Source organism: Ictalurus furcatus, chromosome 28 (assembly GCF_023375685.1).
Source record: "Ictalurus furcatus strain D&B chromosome 28, Billie_1.0, whole genome shotgun sequence".
NCBI classification, from domain to species: Eukaryota; Metazoa; Chordata; class Actinopteri; order Siluriformes; family Ictaluridae; genus Ictalurus; species Ictalurus furcatus.
In genome coordinates, this window is record NC_071282.1 from 11,043,562 (window position 1) to 11,063,236 (window position 19,675).

The window sequence follows — 19,675 nt, forward strand, 5'->3', positions numbered from 1 at the left end:
TTGGTACTATAGCCAGGCCATCATAGCCTCAATCTTTTCTAAAGCCACCTTTTACTATGTGTTTTCTATCACCATCCTTAGTTACATAAAACAAAGTCAAAGTCCTCTGGAGAAAAGTATTTTTCAACTTGTAATGCCTGGGAATTAGTAGTAAAGAAAAATCTGAATCTAGTCTTATAAGGGAGTGTAGAGCAAAGAGAGTGATGACCCTTCACAATTAAATAAAAGGCTCTTTTTTCAGAAATAGGTCAAATCATTTCAGAGTTTTGAGTTTAAAAGTAATGAGTATTAGAACAACAGTGAAATCAAAAGTAGACAGTATATATTAAATTATAAACAGTTTAATTGGACAAGCTGCTTTCCAAGAGTGTGACCTCACTGATACATTTCACTGTTTGTATCACTCCGCTTGTCTGTGTTCACTACATAAAATGCCAATTCTAGCAACAGTTTGTTACATTGAAACCGTTACTACACTCGCTACAGTCTGTCAGTCAGTCTGTCCGTTGCATAGCAACACGCACCACACTATCCACCTGTGGCTTCTTTGGGAACGATTTTCATTGACGAAACAAAAATAAACAACATATTTGGCCATATTTTGTCTGAAATGTCAGTTACTCAATATTAATTTCTTGTTTATAGAGCTGTTGTATAAAACCAACATCACACTCACAGCTGTGCTGTTGTACTGAATATCAGCATTACTGTGATTACCAGTGGCCAAATCACAGCTGTGCTGATATTCAGTACAAAGTCTTGTTATATTGTGATATTGCTTAAATGTTTGCCTCTCTGCTCAGACCCCAAAAGAAAAACTAAAACAACCGCATAAAACCCAAATTGAAATGTGTTAGTCCAGAGATTTGCATTCCTTCTGAATGAGGTGTTCTGAAATTATGTAGATCTGAAACTAGAGCACTCTATCCCTTCAGTGAAGGTCTGTATGATGCTATTGTTGTAGCTTCCTTTTTAAGGTATTTATTTTTTTTTTTCTAACTTAAAACACCCAAGTTGTGTTTTATTTCTTGTTGCTGTTGTCTGTCCTATATAACTGATATGAACTGAAATCATTAATTAAATGTGTTTGAACATGTTCAGTATGTTGTTTTATTTGGTGTGATACCTGAGTAAAACCAAACCTTATATTTCCTGTAATCAAATTATATATATATATATATATATATATATATATATATATATATATATATATATATATATATGTGTGTGTGTGTGTGTGTGTGTGTGTGATTTCCTTTCATGACGCTGATAACTTTGACTGTCAAAGTCATCATGTTGTCCTGTCTATATAAATGCACTTGCACAGATTAGGAACAATTAGATTAAACGTGGTTCCACATCCTATGTAGTGCACTTAAAACAGGAGCTATTTGGAAATTAGCCAGAGCGTTTTGGGCTCGTCAGTCAAAGTAGATATCCTGAGGGCTACGCGAACGGCATGCTGGGATAGAAGATGTAAACATCAACTGGACCAGGAAAGGAGCTGCAGCTCCAATACGGAAATATTTTTTTTTTTATACCGGATACGTTTATAAAGACTTTTCTCAGTACAAGTTATATCAGTTAGTTACGGCGTACAGGAATGTGACATTTTTTCCTCGAAAGAAAGGGAGAGAACTCCTGTGAAACCACAGCACCACTGCCGAGCTAGCTAGCCCACGCTAATATGGATAGCTCGCTGGTTAGCTTCATGCTCACGTAATTTTTCACCAACCGTCGTGTTTATCCTGCTTTCGTTTAAAAGGTGAGTAAATGAGACTTTTATATACCGTGTACAGAACATGTCATTGCTGGGCCGTGAAAAGAATCAAGACTTTTAAAGGTCGGCGTCACATAACGTTACTCACCTAGCAAGCTAAAGACTTAGCCAGCCAGCTAGTTATAGGAGGTTGTGGCTATTTATTACTTTTCCGTAACATTTCGTGAGAGACTTACCAGCAGCTTTATGGGCTGAAATTATACGCGGTTTTCTATTTATTTTATGGGTCTTATGTTGTTAAAAGACGCGGTTTTAATTTTGTCTGAGCGTCGCCTCGAACTAAGCTGAAATATCATAGGAAATGAAAAAGTGCTAAAAACAATGAATATTCTTAAACGCGCGCACAGACCCGCGGGCTGATCTGAGAGAAGCTCGTGCTGTTTTGACTGGAGGCAAGTTTACTGTTCAGGATCGGCGCGTAAACAAAAGCAGCTCGCGCACAGAGCCACGCCCCTTCAACTGTTCCTAAGCAGGCCTTCTCACAAGACCTCAATCCACAAGTTACGGATTGTTTTTTACACTTGGGCAGTGGCGTTACACAAAATATCTGTGTCATGTATAAATGTCTGTAGGTGCATGACCAACCTCTTGAGAATACGTTTTTTTTTATTTCAGTCTTCTTACCAAACCGCCCTACCGCCTTTACAGGCTTTAGTAAAATAATACCGCGAGGTATGTTTGTTACAACACCTGTTACCCTCTGTATATTTGCCTTCAGCCTGTGATGATATGTTTGCCTTATACCTCAGCACTGTTGAAATGTTGAACACTGACTAGTTTACATGGACAGAGGTAATCTAATTATTGACCTTATTCTGAATAAGACAATATTGTGATTAAGGTGTTTACATGAGTTGCTTTTAGAATACTCCTTTCATGTTCCTGTTTTACATGTTAAAGAACATAGTGATTAACGGCACACGTCATTACGTCACCACGCCGTCCGACGTTCCCTCCAGAATTTCACCTATCAACATACAGTTCGTCTTCGTTATGGTACCGTATACAGTTTTGGGTGTTTCATTTAAAATTTTTACGAAAGCTTCAAGTGCAGTTAATTATTTGTTATGCTATACGTGCTAATAGACGACTGCTTGAAGCTGTGGCTGTGTCCGAAACCGCGTACTTACCTACTATATAGTAGCTGAAATACATGTATTTCACCTACTATATACTATATAGCAGTTAAGTATGCGGTTTCGGACATAGCTGTACTCTCGTTTGCCGTCAAACGGTTGAGCGCTGCCGTGTGTGTGTCCTGTCGCAAAATGCGGTGAAAACTCCCACACAATGTTAATATTGTGATTAAAGTGAGTACATGTCTATAATGCACTTTGATAATGTGACTAAAATAGGAATACTCTACACATCTTAATTCGATTTGTTTTTACTTCGAGTATGACTTTAGCCGGATTAAGGTAATCAATAATTGCTGCTTATATGGTAGTTTCTTTATCAGAGTATTGTCTTAATTGGATTAATATCGGTTTATTGTTGTCCATGTAAACATACTGACTGATTGGTCAGAAGATGTTAATCAGTTTTCTATAACAGTAGTGCTGGCTGTAATTAATATCACATGCTTATATTAATCTGCTTGTTCTAATGTTGTTTCTATAGTAACAGCTTACCTACAGGATCTTGTATAGCAGGTGCTTCACTTTGTGTTTTCTGGTTTCTCAGTAACATGACAAGCTACTTTTTAGATTTTGTTAGCTATGCGAGATGGAAAAAAAGAGGAAACGACTGTTTATGGCTGCTATAAAAAAACTGATCTTTTTCAAATGCTTACAACCTTAAATGTAAGAATAAACAGTTAAAAAGTATGGCATCATTTATTAACAAATTCAACATTGTAGTCGTTGGCAACTTGTTGTGGTTTGAGTAATAAAACACTCTGGTAATGTCACTCTAACCGGTCACTGTTTTTGATAATTTTCTAAAAGTACGGCCCGTCTGTGGTCTTTACTCACATCTATCTTTTAAAACAACTCTGCTATGTATTATTTAAATGGCTTGGTTTGATATCATAATGAAATCCGATACTGATATCACAACAATAAATATTGGCCATTAAATTATATTTGTCCAATACTGACAACCTTTCAATAAGCCTCTGTTGCAGTGTTATGCAAAACATTAGAGTGTCAAGGAAGTGGTCTTTAAGACAATTTATGCCCTCAGTATAAAAGCCAGGTGTATTGTCATTCAACAACAAACATTCATGCTATAAAATACATCAGTGGTTTAGAATATACAGAGTATAGGTAAAATCTAAATTGTTCCAATAACAACACTCAGTCTAATCCTACTGCACATTACCTTTAATTAAATATAGTGCGGGAATGCTTTCAAAAATCCATTATGATTTTGAATCTATGCACGCTTTTTTTTTTCTGCTTTATCTGTCAGCTTTCCCCTCAGCATTAGTCATTCTTTTGCCATGGAAGAGTAGGATACTACATGTCTGTCTGCACACAAATATTGAGTCCCAAAATAATTTCCAAACTCGGTTACAATTAGTCAGCCACACTCTTGAAAAACCATTAAATGTAAGTTTCTAACTCTGATGCACACTAAGTATGGATTATTTTTCACTTGTGTTTTGAGAAGATAGCTTCTAAGCATGTCCCATTGCTCAGTTAAATGTCATCTGAATCAGGCAGCAGTGATACTAAACAGATCTTAGTATCACTATTCTACAGTTTATTTTAGCGTAATAGTACTACAGCATCTCCATGTTGGACATTCCACAACACATAGTCATAGAGTGTCCGTGTTTTCCCTTAGCGTCATACGGATTCCAGTTTAAGAAAACTCAGTCATAGGGATCAGTGGAATGTAAATATCTCTCTCTCCCTCCCTCTCTGTCTGTCTCTCTCTGTTCCTCTCTCTATCCCTCTCTCTCTTTTTCTCTCTGCGACATGCTTGTTAGGGCTAGATTGTAAGATGGTTCTCCAGACTTAACGGGATCCAGCAATTCACTTGCATGAGTCGGTGTTAGGAAATAACATTTTTTTTTTCCCTTGCTTGGGTCATGTTATAATCTTACTTTTATGTATTTATAGCCTATTGTCCCTCCTACAATTTTAATAAATATTGGTCTGCTTTCCCCCAAAATTAGGGTTCCTAGTAATTTTATAAATTTAAATAGTTATTTTAATTAACTTTAACACCAGGCACACTAGAGTCACATGTGGTGTTCATGTCACATGTGGCTCATATTACACCACAGTTGAGTGACCATGAATGTAAAAGAGCTAAAGCAGCAGCACTTTGGGAAGGGTCAAGTTTGGAAATAATTTACATTTATCTCATTTGGCAGATGCCCTTATCCAGAGCAATTTGCATTTATCTCCTTTATACAACTGAGCAGTTGAGGGTTAAGGGCCTTGCTCAAGGTCCCAGCAGTGGCAGGTTAGCAGTGCTGGGATTTGAACTCATGACTGCTCAGTGGTAGCAATGGTGGCAATTTAGTGGGGTAATAGTCGGGTTTTGATTTAAAACATAAAGCTGTGGATCAGGTCAAGCATGGAAAGAATGTTCATACATTGCAATATTTCTGTAGTAAAAGAAGAAAATTGGCATTGTTTTTTTCCCCAAGAGACGTTCATTGTTTCTTTTTTAGTGACGCCATTAGTATTTTAGCAGCCATTCTATTAAATCTCTTTCTGTTTCCAAGGAAATCCAACCTTTATCACTGATGAAGATGGGAGTGAAGACGTTTACCCACAATTCACCCAGTCACAGCCAGGAGTTGTTGGACAAGCTCAATGCGCTGCGCAGCGAGGGCCACTTCTGCGATGTTACTATCCGTGTTCAGGGCCAGCTTTTCTCTGCCCACAAGGTAGTGCTGGCTTGCTGCAGCGACTTTCTCAAAGCTAAGCTCTCGGGGAAGCCAAGTGAGGATGAAGCCAGCACAGAGGACAACAAGGCAGTTTTGGACCTCCACCATGTTACTGTAGCAGGCTTTGCTCCACTGCTGGAATACGCCTACACATCTACACTGTCTATCAGCACAGAGAACATTATCGATGTCCTGGCCGCCGCCAGCTACATGCAGATGTTTGCAGTGGCCAACACCTGCTCAGAATTCATGAAGTCCAGCATCTTGTGGAACTCGACCTCAGCTTCCAGCAACACCGCCACTCTTCACCGGCCCCAGGAAGCTCCAGAAGGTGCGACAACTTGCACTCTGACTCCACTAGATGCCCTATCACCCTCGCCGGTGTCTTCAGAATGCAGTGCACCTGAGCGGCCCGTCCCTGTGTGCCGTGAGTCGCGCCGCAAACGTAAAGGCTTCACTAGCCCACAACCAACCTCCTCATCCTCACCACAAGTCCCAAATCCTTCACCTTCATCGTCTTCCTTCCCTGAGAGCTCTGCTCAGACCCTGGAACCCTCCCTTGCATTTTCATGGACTTACCCGTTTGGTGTAGATCGCCGCTTCACTTCAGAAAAGGCCAAACTTCCTGAGGGGTTGCTGGAGTCTAGTGGACCATCCGGACAAGACGGAGGCAGCCGGGCATTGGTGGAGTACTTGTCCTGTGAAGGCCCTCGGGCACTGGGTGTGGGTGGGACGGCCGTGGTAGAAGAGGAAGAGGAGGATGTGCAAGTGAAGGTGGAAAGGCTGAGCGATGAAGAAGCACACGAGGAGGCATCGCAGCCAGTCAGCGCCTCACACAGCTCACTGACCGACCAGCAAACTGTGCCTGGCAGTGAACACACCCATGAGGACCTGCTCATCAGCCCTCAGTCTTCATCCATAGGTATGATACTTTTAGTGTCCCAACCCCTTATTCTACCATGCTTACACAGCTTATTATTATTATTATTATTATTATTATTATTATTATTGTGATTTATTTAAAAATGTGCTCACAAACACCCTTTTTGTCTATCTACTCCAGGTTCAGTATACCTTGCAATACCTATGCAATGAGTGATAAAGGCAGTAGGGCTACAACAAATGATTATTTTTATTAATTGAATTGAATCTGTTGATTTTTGTTTTTTAATTGACTAATCCAACCATTATTCCCTATTCCAATTAGAATAATTATTTTAAGCAAAAATCTAATAATTGGAAACAATACTTGAAATGAGCATTTTTAAATGGGATTGTGTGTATCTTTTTGTGTGTTTTCTCTTTATTCAAACAGCACTAGGTCAGAATCCTGCACATGCACCTTTCCTTACATTTAAAATCAGGCTTCAGTAGTCAGCTTCAATAGCTGACAAAAAAAACAACTCCTTTTTGTTGCTAATTAGTGCACAATGTGTATTATAATGAATAATAATTGCAGCCCTAATTAATGGCAGGGTTTGTTCACAGCAGAGACCCAGATGGATGCAAGTGCTTTAAAACCAGCATTGAAAGAAAGATGTTTAAATAAAGTCAGTGTCTTAGATTGTCTTTTGTCATTATTTTAAGTTATCATTGTGCATCATTAGGGTTACAACTTGGGTTAAAACTGAGGAAAATAACTCATTAAACTGAGTAAGATTGGTTACCTAATTTTGTCTGAAGCCTACTTTTGAAATTGGGCTCCTGAGTATCTAATTTGTGAGGATAAATGCTAAATTGATATCAGTATGCTCTAAATGAAGAATGACAGGTTTGTTTTATTATGTTTGTGTTAAAACCCCCAAAACCTCGATAAGTTGTGCATGTTACCAATATGCAGACTCAGAAGAGTACCACAAAACATTGGCAAAATGTTATGCTTTATTTTTGAACCAGACAAGCTCCCAAAATCACTCTCTTTACAGACAGGAATGTCAAAAGGAACAGGGGATTAGTGACATTTTGAATTGTCCAACATTATATAAGCAGTATATTGTGTGTGTGTGTGTGTGTGTGTGTGTGTGTGTGTGTATTAAATATGGGGGTAGATCATAATAATGTGAAGGCTTACTCTTGTCTGCAGTGTTATGCATGGCTGACCATAGACATTCCCAATTAAAGTAGCAATATGCCCTTATGTTTTCCATTATGTTAGCCAGAACTATGTTACTGGTTTGCTCTCCAAACATCATGCCATGCATTGACATCATTACATTCCATAACAGTGTTGGCTATAATAATTAATAAAAAAGAAATTAATAATTACATAAATTATTTCACTATGTTTTTATTATAACTAATGTATTTTTTAAATCATATTAAGTACTATCTAATTGCACATACCTAACCACAATCTCTGATTCTTTAAACTTTTGCCTTTATTTGTTTTTGTTTTGTTTTTTTTTGTTGTTGTTTTTTTTTTAAACATTAAAAAAAAATTAATTCTTATTTATTATATAATCTAAGAAATAAAAAACAAATGGCTATATGCTTTCATAGGCTCCATGGATGAAGGGGTGACAGAGGGCCTTCAGTCCATCCAGGGCACCCCAAACACTACTGGCCACATGGAGGAGGACGAACGGTACAGATGTTTTACAATATTGCAGTGTTTTTACAAAGTATCTTTTTACGATGTCTCACTTTTACAATTTTATTTTTTTTTAAATCCTAAGAGGAGGGCTATAATTTTTCATCCTTTCAGTCTCCATCTTATACTTATTTATAAGTGGAGGTGGCTTAGACGGTGTTGTCGTGGCTATTAGACTTTGGCAAGATTTGTTGCCAAAGGACCATAAGCTAGTTGGCTAGCTGTCTGGAAAGTTCTTGGCTCTTGAATTTTGTAGAAACACTGGGAGAAAAGTGAAGTGTCGTGATGCAAAACAAAAGGGAGAAGAAAAGAAGCACAGCTGTACATCTCCAAAAATGACCTTTTTATTTTTATTGGATAACTTGATATGCCTGAGTAAACTTGTGATATGTTAGTCTGAAACCTTTCTGGGCTGCAGATTGTGGAATTTTGGAAGCAGACAGTGTTGGTATAAAAAAAAAAAAAAAAAAAATGTAACGTTGCCAATTCAAACTATTTGCCCACAACGCTTTAGTAATTATTAATAGCATCTGCATTACACATGCACACTGTATTTAAACTTGTAAAAAAAAATAAATTTAAAAAAGCATCTTGTTAAGGAGTTTAACTTGAACATTTAGCTAAATAAAGTAAATTTTTCACAGAAATTATCCCAAATGTTCTTGCATCTCAAACATAGACGTGATTATACTCATTGTCTCTTTCGTCCTCATGACTCCTCGTTTATTTGGTGTCTTGTGTTTTCTTTCTTCTTTCCGTCTCCTCTTTACTTCTGTACTCTATTGTCCTGTAGGCTGGAAAATGTTCAGTATCCTTACCACCTGTACATCAGCCCTTCCACACGCCCGGGACTCAACGGGCCTGAGCGACCATTCCAGTGCCCCACATGTGGAGTCCGCTTTACTCGAATCCAGAACCTTAAGCAGCACATGCTCATCCACTCCGGTGAGAGCAAGAGCCTCTGCTCTTACATTACTTTTAGGATAATTTCAGATCCCAGTATTAGCTTGGGTCCCTTTTTGGCCCCAGTCTTTTCAGGGCTGTTTTTTTAAATATAATCTAGCCTATAAGTAATCCATTTTTTTTGTGTGTGTGCTGTCCTTTGGTCGTTTTCATTGTCGGTGTTGTAGTTTTCTTTGGAGGAGAACTGCTCCAATCTATACATGCATTATGTGGATAAAGGCTTGGTTTGGTAAATATTAAACTGTGGACTCTCTTGTGACTGCTGACTCATTTGCTCGGCAGGCATTAAGCCGTTCCAGTGCGACCGCTGTGGGAAAAAGTTCACGCGGGCCTACTCCCTAAAGATGCACCGTCTGAAGCATGAAGGTAAACGCTGTTTCCGGTGCCAGATCTGTAGCGCCACATTCACATCCTTCGGTGAATATAAGCACCATATGAGGGTGTCCCGCCACATCATCCGCAAGCCTCGGATTTACGAGTGCAAAACGTGCGGCGCCATGTTTACCAACTCCGGCAATTTAATCGTACACCTGAGGAGTCTGAACCATGAGGCATCAGAGCTAGCAAACTACTTCCAGACCAGGTGAGGAGGAGTTGAAAGTAATTAGACATGTCTGTGCGAACAGAAACACCAATGCAGGCTTAGCTAGTCATGAGGGTTTCAAATGGCAGCGATTAAGGCGCAACATGCCATTAGTCTATAATAAGTGTAGCTGTATACACAGATGAAGTAATTAATCTCTACCAATTTCATCTTTCATTTATAAAGTCCCAGTATTAGAAGCGGAAAAGCGGTTTGTAATTTTTCACATTGAAGGTTGCAAATTCATTTTGCTGTTTTCACCAGAAAACATTCTAACCAATCTACCATCCCTCACCTCTTTTGATGAGGATAAGAGCCGCTCATAGGTTTCATGATTTTGTTCTTACTTTGTGACATGGCAAACTTTTTATTTTATTTTATTGTTTTGGTGTCAAAGTTATTAAAGATAGTAGACTCTTACAGTTTGATCATAATATCTTATCCTTGGTTATCCTTGTGTTGTGCACATCCCAAAAGATTATGTATTCTTTGAGTTGATAATGGTGCATGGGCTCTTTAGGCATAGATATCTACTTAAGTTCCCAGAATGCAAATCTGTATTTATAACACTGATATAATGAAATAGTTATGTGGTGTTTCCAGATGGTGGTTGTGAAAGGTTCTTAAATATGGGCTTTATTAGGAATGGAGTCACTATAAAGGCTGTATAAGAGTAGGCAAGTAGACAGTACCATATTTGAACGACTTGGATTTGAACACTTAGTTACATACAAGGGTGTGAAAGAGAGAATGTACATGAACAACTATTGTAAACCAATTCTTAAGAGCTTAGTGTCGGCCTAAAAAAAGACCACTCATTAGAACCAGTATATCAATCCTGAACTAGCATCCCCATTAGATTCCTGGAAATGTTGAGTCTTCAGTTCCTAAACCACAAAAATCCACTATTTCGTCACCCATTCCTCTCTCTCCATCATTCTCTCCCTGTCCAATCTGTGTGTATCCAGCACAAATAAACAATGTATGAGCTGAACAAGCCTGCAAGAATGAGGCAATAATTTGGCACTTTCTCAAGATATGAAGCAAAGACATCCAAAGAGAGAGCAGTTTCTGGCAGAGAGTGTGGCTGCAATTTGTGCAGAGATGTCTGTTTCTCTGTTGGAATAACAAGAACCAGACCCTGTCTACCTTGTATCAACCCATTGACCATTCCTGCTGAAAGCAGGTATAACTTTGACTGAGGATGGAAGACAGAGACCAGGAGATTTGCATCCTTAACAGTTAATTGGATTTGTTAGTAATGTTAGGATAACAGTGACTGAAATGCTATAGTGATGTGTTACTTAAAAGTTATATTCTAGTTATTCATTAATGGTTCGACACTAGAGCCTACACAGAGCTTGTAGTTGATCGTAGACTATTCATAATCCAAGCGCAAACCATTTATAGAGCAATACTAAATGTTTATATCAACCATTTGTTGATCAACACTAAACAGTTAGTACTAAGTAATGATGACATTCACTAGATTTTTTATATATATATATATATATATATATATATATATATATATATATATATATATATATATATATATATATATATATATATATATCAATTTGAATTATAATAACATCTTGCCATGAGGTCTCGGTGGAAATAATGAAATAACTATGTCTCTGTGGTGTAAGATTGGAGAACATAGCTAAACATATAGCATAAAGTGCTCTAATGTCAGCTACTGAGGTGCCTCTATTTCTCTCTGGTTTATGGACAGCCAGACTACAAAAGAAAATAATAATTTTCAAAATAAAATTCCCTTTCATAGATAATCTGTTCAAAAAACAATCTAAATGTAATGAACACTTATAGTAGCTAACATTATTTCTATGGTCATCCCTTTCAGTGTTTCCTCATGAGGGTTTCAGGAAGACCCATTATAATGTGACCCATTAAAGGGTCCCATTGTCCCTTCTTTCCCCTCCCATCTCTCCCTTTTATTTTAATACACATTCTTCTTTAGAGGGTTATAGTCCATTGCTTTCAAATAGTGCGCAATCCACTGAACATTGTTTATTATTACTTCATCTGTCTTATTTAAAGTTTGAAACAACTTCCATCAATTTTGTATTGTTTATCACAGCATTGTTGAATTCTCGAATCTGATTGGTCTGAAGGTGTTGATTAATTAAAATTCAAGCAATAGCTTTATATCAACATGCTCCTTCTAATGCGTTATCATTTCTATCATTAAAATAAAACATTGCCAGGGATTTGTTGGGCGAACACTCCACATAATATAAGCATAATAATAAACTGATTAAAAGATGCATTGTTGAAAGAAAAACATATAATCATTAACTGGGAGGTCATCCAGTACCCTCCCCCTTGTTAATTTTTTCACATTAGACCTCCACCTTCTTAGTATACCTCGAGCTATCAACAATACAAATATATATATATATATATATGTCGAATCATGTCTGTTTTATAATGAATTTATTGTAAAAAGTTTATAGGGTCGCTACTGACCCGTGGTATGTAATAGTGTAAGTATATTTTTCTGTGTATCAATATGGAATTTCTCATGGCTATTAATTTTTATTCCTCAAGGTGGGAATGTTTGGTAAACAGTGGTGATGTAAGGTGTCAATCATAATTACTTCAGACATAAAAGAAACATTACAAAACATGACCCGACTTAGCCATTTACTTAAGTTTCTTATCAAATATTAGCGTTGTTTGACTGTGGATCTGATGATGAAGCTGTCAGCGAACAAACTATTGATTTTGATGATTGTGAACACAATAGTAGTCTATTGAGAGTAATGTATCGAATGATCCGGATCTAGAATATGAGCCAGATGCTGAATTTACCAGGTGAAGCGCAGAAGGTGCCACATTTGCCTATCACAGTATTACTTGATTATATTGTTTTTAGCTATAAAAATTATACATGATAAAATGACTAAAATACTTTCACTATTTTAGCACGTGAATTATAAATGTGTAATTTTAACATGTTTTTTTTTTTTTTTTTTTTTAATTACATCTATTTAATGACAAATAAAATGTCAAAATATAAAAAATTTTTCAAAATGTGCTGTATTTTATTATTTTGTAATTGTTAATAAAATATTAGGGCAGTTTTATACTATTGGTGCAGTTTAGAGTTCTATCCACGTTCGATATATACTCTGGGTCGCTAACAACCCGAATATGTAACAATGATTGTGAAATGTATGCATTTAAACGTTAATATGGTGAAGCTTTCCATAATTAGACATTTATGGAAGGAGTTGCTGGTGCCAGCGCTTTGTAACTCTCAGTACCTTTTCTGCCATGGGAGAGTTTTCAGGGAGTGCTGTGCTTTTTTGGTTTCTCAGTAACAAGTCATTGTGGGGTTTTTTTTTGTTGTTGTTTGTTTGGTTTTTTTTTTGGTCTTCTTAACTTCAATAGAGAGAAAAAGTGATGCTGTTGAGGGAATGACTGTTTATAGCTGCTATAATGTAGGTGACAGGAATGAACTTGTCTCGTGGACGTTCCACAACATTAACCGTAACTACAAACCGTTAAAAGCATGACGTGTTATTTATTTAAAAAATTGTTGGCAAATCTCTGGCAAGAGTTATAAAATGAGCAAAACATACCAGACCCCTCACACGTATACTCAAAAAAAGAAACGTTCTCTCACCTTCAACTGCTTTTATCTCCAGCAAATTTCTTAACACGTGTAAATATTTGTATTAACATAAAAACATTCAACAGCTGAGACATAAACTGAACAAGTTTCACAGACATTTGACAAACAGAAATGGAATAATGACTCCCTGAACAAAAGGGGGGGGGGGTCAATATTAATAGTAACAGTCAGTATCTGGCGTGGTCCCCAGCTGCTTTAAGTAATACAGTGCATCTCATCCTCATGGACTGTACCAGATTGGTCAGTTCTTGCTGGGAGATGTTCCCCCACTCTTCCACCAAGGCATTTGCAAGTTCTCGATCACGTATGGGGACACACACGTTTACATGTAATTTTCCACTGCAAGGAAGATCAGCTGTCCTTCCTGTCTCCCTGTAGCACTGTCTTAGGCGTCTTGCATTACAGACATTGCAGTTTATTGCTGTGGCCACATCTGCAGTTCTCATGCCTGCTGCAGAAGGCCTATGGCATGTTCACGCAGGTGAGCAGGAACCCTAGGCATCTTTCTTCTGGTGTTTTCCAGAGTCCGTAGAAAGGTTTCTTTAGTGTCCTAAGTTATTGTAACTGTGACCTTAATTGCCTGCCGCCTGTAAACTGTTAGTGTCTTAAGGACTGTTCCACAGGTGCATGTGCAATAATTATTTATGGTTCATTGAACAAGCATGAGAAACATAATTTAAACCCTTTCCAATAAAGATCTGTAAAGGTTATGTGGATTTTACAAAATGATCTTTAAAATACAGTCTCCTGGAAAAAAAGGATGTTTCTTTTTTTTTTACCTGAGTATATATTGTACTTATGCACATGTGTGATAACACATCACATTTAATGGTTCCTTGTGAGTCTCTTTTTTTTTTTTCCTCTCTCTCTCTCTTTTTACATGTTTAACCATGTTTTGTTTTTGTTTTGTTTTGTTTTTTAATCTTTTTTGTGTAAGAGCCCACAACAGTAGATTGTTGAAGTCTGTGTTCAAGACTGCATAGTTGGCTAGTTCTTGTTTTCATATGTTACCATTTCACACTGGGTGTGGATTGCACTTGTCAGGACATGGAACAATTATTTCTGTTTGTGTCTCGACTACTTATTATGAACATGCATTGTCACTTTACATGATCACCGACAGTTAATGAATCCAAAACAGTTTAATTTCTGTGTTCTGTAACTGTTAAACCTACAGTCCCATTGAAAACATTGGAACAACAAGGCCAATTCTTTTGTATTTGCTATAAACTGAAGACATCTGAGTTTGAGATCAAAATATGAATAAGATGATGGATCAGAATTTCTGCTTCAAATTCCTGATATTTACTTCTAGATGTGTTAAACAACTTGGCACATGGCAACTATGGTGGCAGACCACCCCATTTTTAGATGACGAAGTATAGGAACAGAAAGTAAATAACACTTAATATTTGGTTGCATATATCATATCACAAACTGGTGACCCTCTGACATCAGCAAACTGTTGCATTTTTATTATTTTATTTACTTTCTTTCTTTATTTATTTATTTTCTTTTTGTAGGTTCATTTACTTGTTTATTTTAGGGGAGGTTTCTCCCTCCAGTCTCCTTTCAGGAGGTGAAATGCATGCTGAATTGGGTTTGACTTGGCCAGTATAAAACCTTCTATTTTTGACCCCTGATGAAGTCCTTTGTTGTGCTAGCAGTGTGTTTTGGTTCATTGTCTTGCTGCATTTCATGGTCACATATACATTCCAGCACAGTGAAATTATTTTCTTCGCATACCCCAGCATGTTAGGAAGGTGGGGTCAGAGCGCAGGGTCAGCCCTGATACATGGGTTAAAGGGCCTTGCTCAAGGGCCCAACAATGGCAGTTTGGCAGTGCTGGGGCTTGAACCTCTGCCCCCATTTGCTACATGCTACATTTGTCCCAATTAGATTGGATGCACTTATCTGTAAATTGGCAGACAGAATGTTTTGTTAGACTTCTGAATTCATTCTGCTGCTATCACCATGAGTTACATTATCAATAAACAGTAGTGAGCCTGTTCCAGAAGCAGCCATGCAAGCCAAATCCATGACACTACCTCCAGTGTGCTTGACTGATGAGCTGGTATGTTTTGTATTTATGTGTCGTTCATGAACGATTCGTTCATTTTAAACAAATTTTTAATATGACTTGGGAACAGCGGGTTGTCTCAGAGCGATTCGTTCATTTTTGATTGTGCATGTGCTACAACATCCCCGTAGGTTCTGTACAGGAAACAGAAATTATTAGTTCACGTCTTGAGTCTTCGGGTTCAAGTCATCTGTTCATCAAATCACAGCCCCACTGCGTTCAGCCTATGGGGCGGTCACTGTGTGAGTACTACATGTGTTGGGGAATTTAACATGTAACATTTTAATTATATTCTGCTGAAATGAACAAAACACATGAAGTGACTCGAAAAATGACTTGTTCATTTTGCTGAACAAGATTCAAAGACCTGAGTCAGTAAAACGATCCGAACTTAACATCACTAATGTTTTGGATCATGAGCAGATCCTTTCTTTCTCCAGACTTTAGCAGTTACATCACATTGGTAGAGGTTTATCTTGGTTCCAAAATGTTTGTGGCTCATCTGATTGTTACTGCTAATGAGTGGTTTGCATCTTGTGGTATGGCATCTATATTTCTGCTCGAAGTCTTCTTCAGACAGTGTATTGTTATACCTTCACCCATGCCCTGTGGAGGACAATTTTTTGGTCAGCCACTGCTGTTTTTTCCTTGGATGATCTGTTCAGTGTCTGCCTGGTAGTACACCACTGGTTTCATTCTTTGTCAGGACAAATTGGCTATACCTAATTATGTGCAATGGCTCTGATTTAATTTTCTCTCTTTTCTCGGCTTCAAAATGGCTTTCTTTTCTCCCATAGACAGCTCTCTGGTCTTCATGCTGGTTTTTCCTTTTTAACAACAAATGCAGTCACAGGTGAAACACAGGGCTCAAACCAAGAGTAGACATTCAGAGCTATTAATTCTTTAAGTAATTAATCTAACAGGCAACAAGAAATGCCTTACAGTCACATGTTCCAATATTCTGATCGCTTGGAAAAATGGGTGGGTTCAAACCTGTTTAACACATAGGTGTAAATATCAGGACATTAAAGATGGAATTCTGAGCTATTGTCATATTTTCATCTGTTGATCTCAAACCCAAATGTCTTCACTGTGTAGCAAAAACATAATTGACCTTGCTGTTCCAATACTTTCAGAGAGGACTGTAAGTAAAGTGTACCGGCGTAGAACTTGGTTGGTAAAAATCAGCTCAGAACACATCTGCATATCAGGCAACCCCAAGGTTGAGAACCTGTGGTGTGGATCATCATGTAAATCATTCACATTGTTAAATATAAAGGCACAAGACATAAATCATGTTTTGGCTGACAGATTTTGGGTAATTTGAACTAATATAAACCCTTCATGTTCCAATATTCTGATCGCTTGGAAAAATGGGTGGGTTCAAACCTGTGATGGCCTATTACCTGTCTGCTAGTGTTTCTTTAAATTTGTGTGCTTTAAATGAATTTTTAAATGTATTTTAATGAATATTGCACATGACTGTATTTAACCTTCTGTGCTCTGTTTCCCCAGTGAGTTCCTCCTCCCAGACTACTTGAGCCACATGCAGGAGGAAGAGGAGGAGAACCTGGCCCATTTTGAGATGACCGAGCAAGCCTTCGATGTCACCGCCACCTCCTCCTCCTCCTCTTCCTCAGTACAAACACCTGTCATCTCCCAGGTCTCCTCAACCATGAACTACGACTCTCGATCCTCTGCCTCCATGGCCCAGAATTCACCAGGCTCTAGAGCAGGCCATGGAAGTGAGGAGGGAACAGCAGGGGAGGAGGCAAAAAATGGCATAGTTCTCACCTCTTTACCAGAGTTGGAGAAAGAGGAAAAGGAGAAAGAGGGTGAGGGACAGAACCAAAAGAAAGCACTTGTGTCAATTACAATCGAATGAGAAGCATTCCATTTAATTATTTTTGTGTGTGTTTTTGTTTTTGTTTTGTTCTTTTAAAGATCTTGTTGCCTGAATCAGTATAATGCAAAAGAAATAAAGTGAACACTGGACTCTGTGTGGAGAATGCAAGTTGGAATACTTATTATAGTTGACTTTTTAAAAGCTTCATATGTAGTCGTGAACAGTTCTTTTATAGGAATGTTATTCTTTTCATTTGCTTTGTATAGGAACATAGTTATATGTCGTGATTTGTTTTAAGAAGTTGCTTAATCTGAAATTCAGACATTGTAAACTTGAAATGTTTAGACATTTTTAACTGTCCTGTAATTGTTTTTTGTCCCTGAAGCTTTATCAGCTAAATTATGACCCTCTGTGAGGCCATATGTTAAAGGATTTTGTGTATGAGTAAAAGCTGTGAGATGATTACACCTTCGCCTTATTCAGTCAGGCTCGGTCATGCTGGACAGTGAGTGGGAAAGTTGTTCCTTTAAGATCTGTTTTTTTGTTTTGTTTTGTTCTTTCTCTTCTTTCCTCCCCTCTTGTCCCTTTTGAAGTAATTTGTTTAGTCTTGTAAAACAGAGCGCCTTAACTGTAGCACACTGCGCTTCCTGGCCTACAACCTGAAGAACCTTGTTTGAAGCCAACAAGCTGAAATGTGAAAGACTGTGCTACTACTTCATCTTCATTCTTCTGCACCAGAAGAAGTCCAGTATGATGTGCCATTTAGCCTTATTTGGTCAAATAATCTTAGACTCCATTCAAGGGATTCTTTGTTGGTTGTCCTTCTTTTTCCAAATGAGTGAAATATCAGAATTTGTTGTGATATTAATTGGGTATTTTGAGCACTGCATTGTATTTGGGGTAAGGAAGAGTTAACAATCACTCACCAACCCCACCGAGCCTCCAATTTATTTTCTACTGTATAGCTAAATGTTGACAGCTGTGCCTCACATCTAGAAACCATTGGGTTAAGCATTTCTATTAAGAAATTATCGACAATTTCAATACATGCAAGAAGGTGAAAAAAAGGAAGAAAGGAAATGATTCCTTTCCTCACTGGCTATACATCTCTCCTCAATTCCACTGATCAGGCTAATCAATGGAATTTTTATCAATAGTGCCAATACGATAGGTACCTAATATATTTCCAGTACAATCTGTGAAATGTGACATGACAAATTGTGAAATATTTATGTAGCACTTGCTCAATTTGGTAATTAGCAAAAGCACACAGTCTTGTGTGTCTTTTTTGTTGTTGTTGTTCTTTATATTTGACATTGCACAAGGCAATCATTTGGTCAAAAGCTGCTCCATTCCTATATGATTTTCTCAATAAACCAATTGTTTGGTATGCATTGTGCAATATCCAGCTTTTAGATGACACCCGTGTTTCCAAATATGGCTAAAGAATGTGTTTATTATTATTATTCTTTCCCAAGTCCAATAAACAGTTGATAAAGTCAATGACAAGCAGATAATTAGCAGGAAGAATGGGTTTAGCACATTCTCAAGAAATGACATTTCTTTTGAAGCTCTTTGAAAACCAGGTCCACTTCATTTACTGACTAATACATTCAGTAACATCTTGCTTCCTCTATCTCACCAGGGCATTTGTGGTAGATTGAAACACCAGTGTCTTTAGTCTGAGCATTCATAGTGATACACTTTCCACAACACGGTATTGCCTTCTGTATCCGCTTTCTTTCTGTGGTGTCTGCATGTTGTCCCAGTCTAAATGAAATAAGAGCAAAATTAATATAGCATGGGTTGATTTTATTTGTTGGATGTTTTGGAAGTGTGTGGAACTACAGTTTTTATGTACAATATTCAAACTTCTGTGTCTGAAATGTTTCAACAGAGAAAAAACTTGGTGTTTTGATGGTCATGATACTCTTTCTGATCCTGCATTATAATACAAGTCACCTTAAAGTGAAATTTTGTACATTTCTTATAGCAATGTGAGTGAATTGTTATTTGACTTGAGCCTTGTAGTGTCTGCTTTTGTGACAATGTCTTAATGGTATTTACTCAAACCTTTTTGTTTTATTATTATTTTGTTTTTGTATCTTGTGCCTTGGATATTAAATCTGTAGTATATTTTAATGGCTAAAAACATGCATTAATATGACTTCATACCATTTTGTAGACAGAATGCTGGTAGACTTATGATGTAGCTAGTGACCGAAAATATTTTTGAAGTGCTATACTATTGGTTTAATATGTGTGCTTGTGTTTATTTTGATAATGACAAATGTACCTTTATTGTTTTGTACCTTTTTGGTG

General features: G+C 37.5%; 1 protein-coding gene across 2 annotated transcripts; it reads left to right on the top strand.

Annotated features, from left to right (window-relative positions):
* The first annotated feature begins 1,335 nt into the window (after nucleotides 1-1,335).
* On the top strand, nucleotides 1,336-19,337 carry zbtb44 (zinc finger and BTB domain containing 44). 2 transcript variants are annotated; one of them, XM_053618338.1, is made up of 6 exons: nucleotides 1,336-1,765; nucleotides 5,463-6,549; nucleotides 8,127-8,211; nucleotides 9,011-9,162; nucleotides 9,463-9,546; nucleotides 17,023-17,148. In XM_053618338.1, exons 2-6 carry the CDS (start codon nucleotides 5,484-5,486, stop codon nucleotides 17,046-17,048), a joined length of 1,413 nt encoding a protein of 470 aa, XP_053474313.1. In that variant the 5' UTR covers nucleotides 1,336-1,765; nucleotides 5,463-5,483; the 3' UTR covers nucleotides 17,049-17,148. The 2 variants fall into 2 exon arrangements, with proteins under 2 accessions (XP_053474313.1, XP_053474312.1); XM_053618337.1 differs by having other exon boundaries at nucleotides 1,338-1,765; nucleotides 9,463-9,763; nucleotides 17,023-19,337.
* The last annotated feature ends 338 nt before the right edge of the window (nucleotides 19,338-19,675 follow it).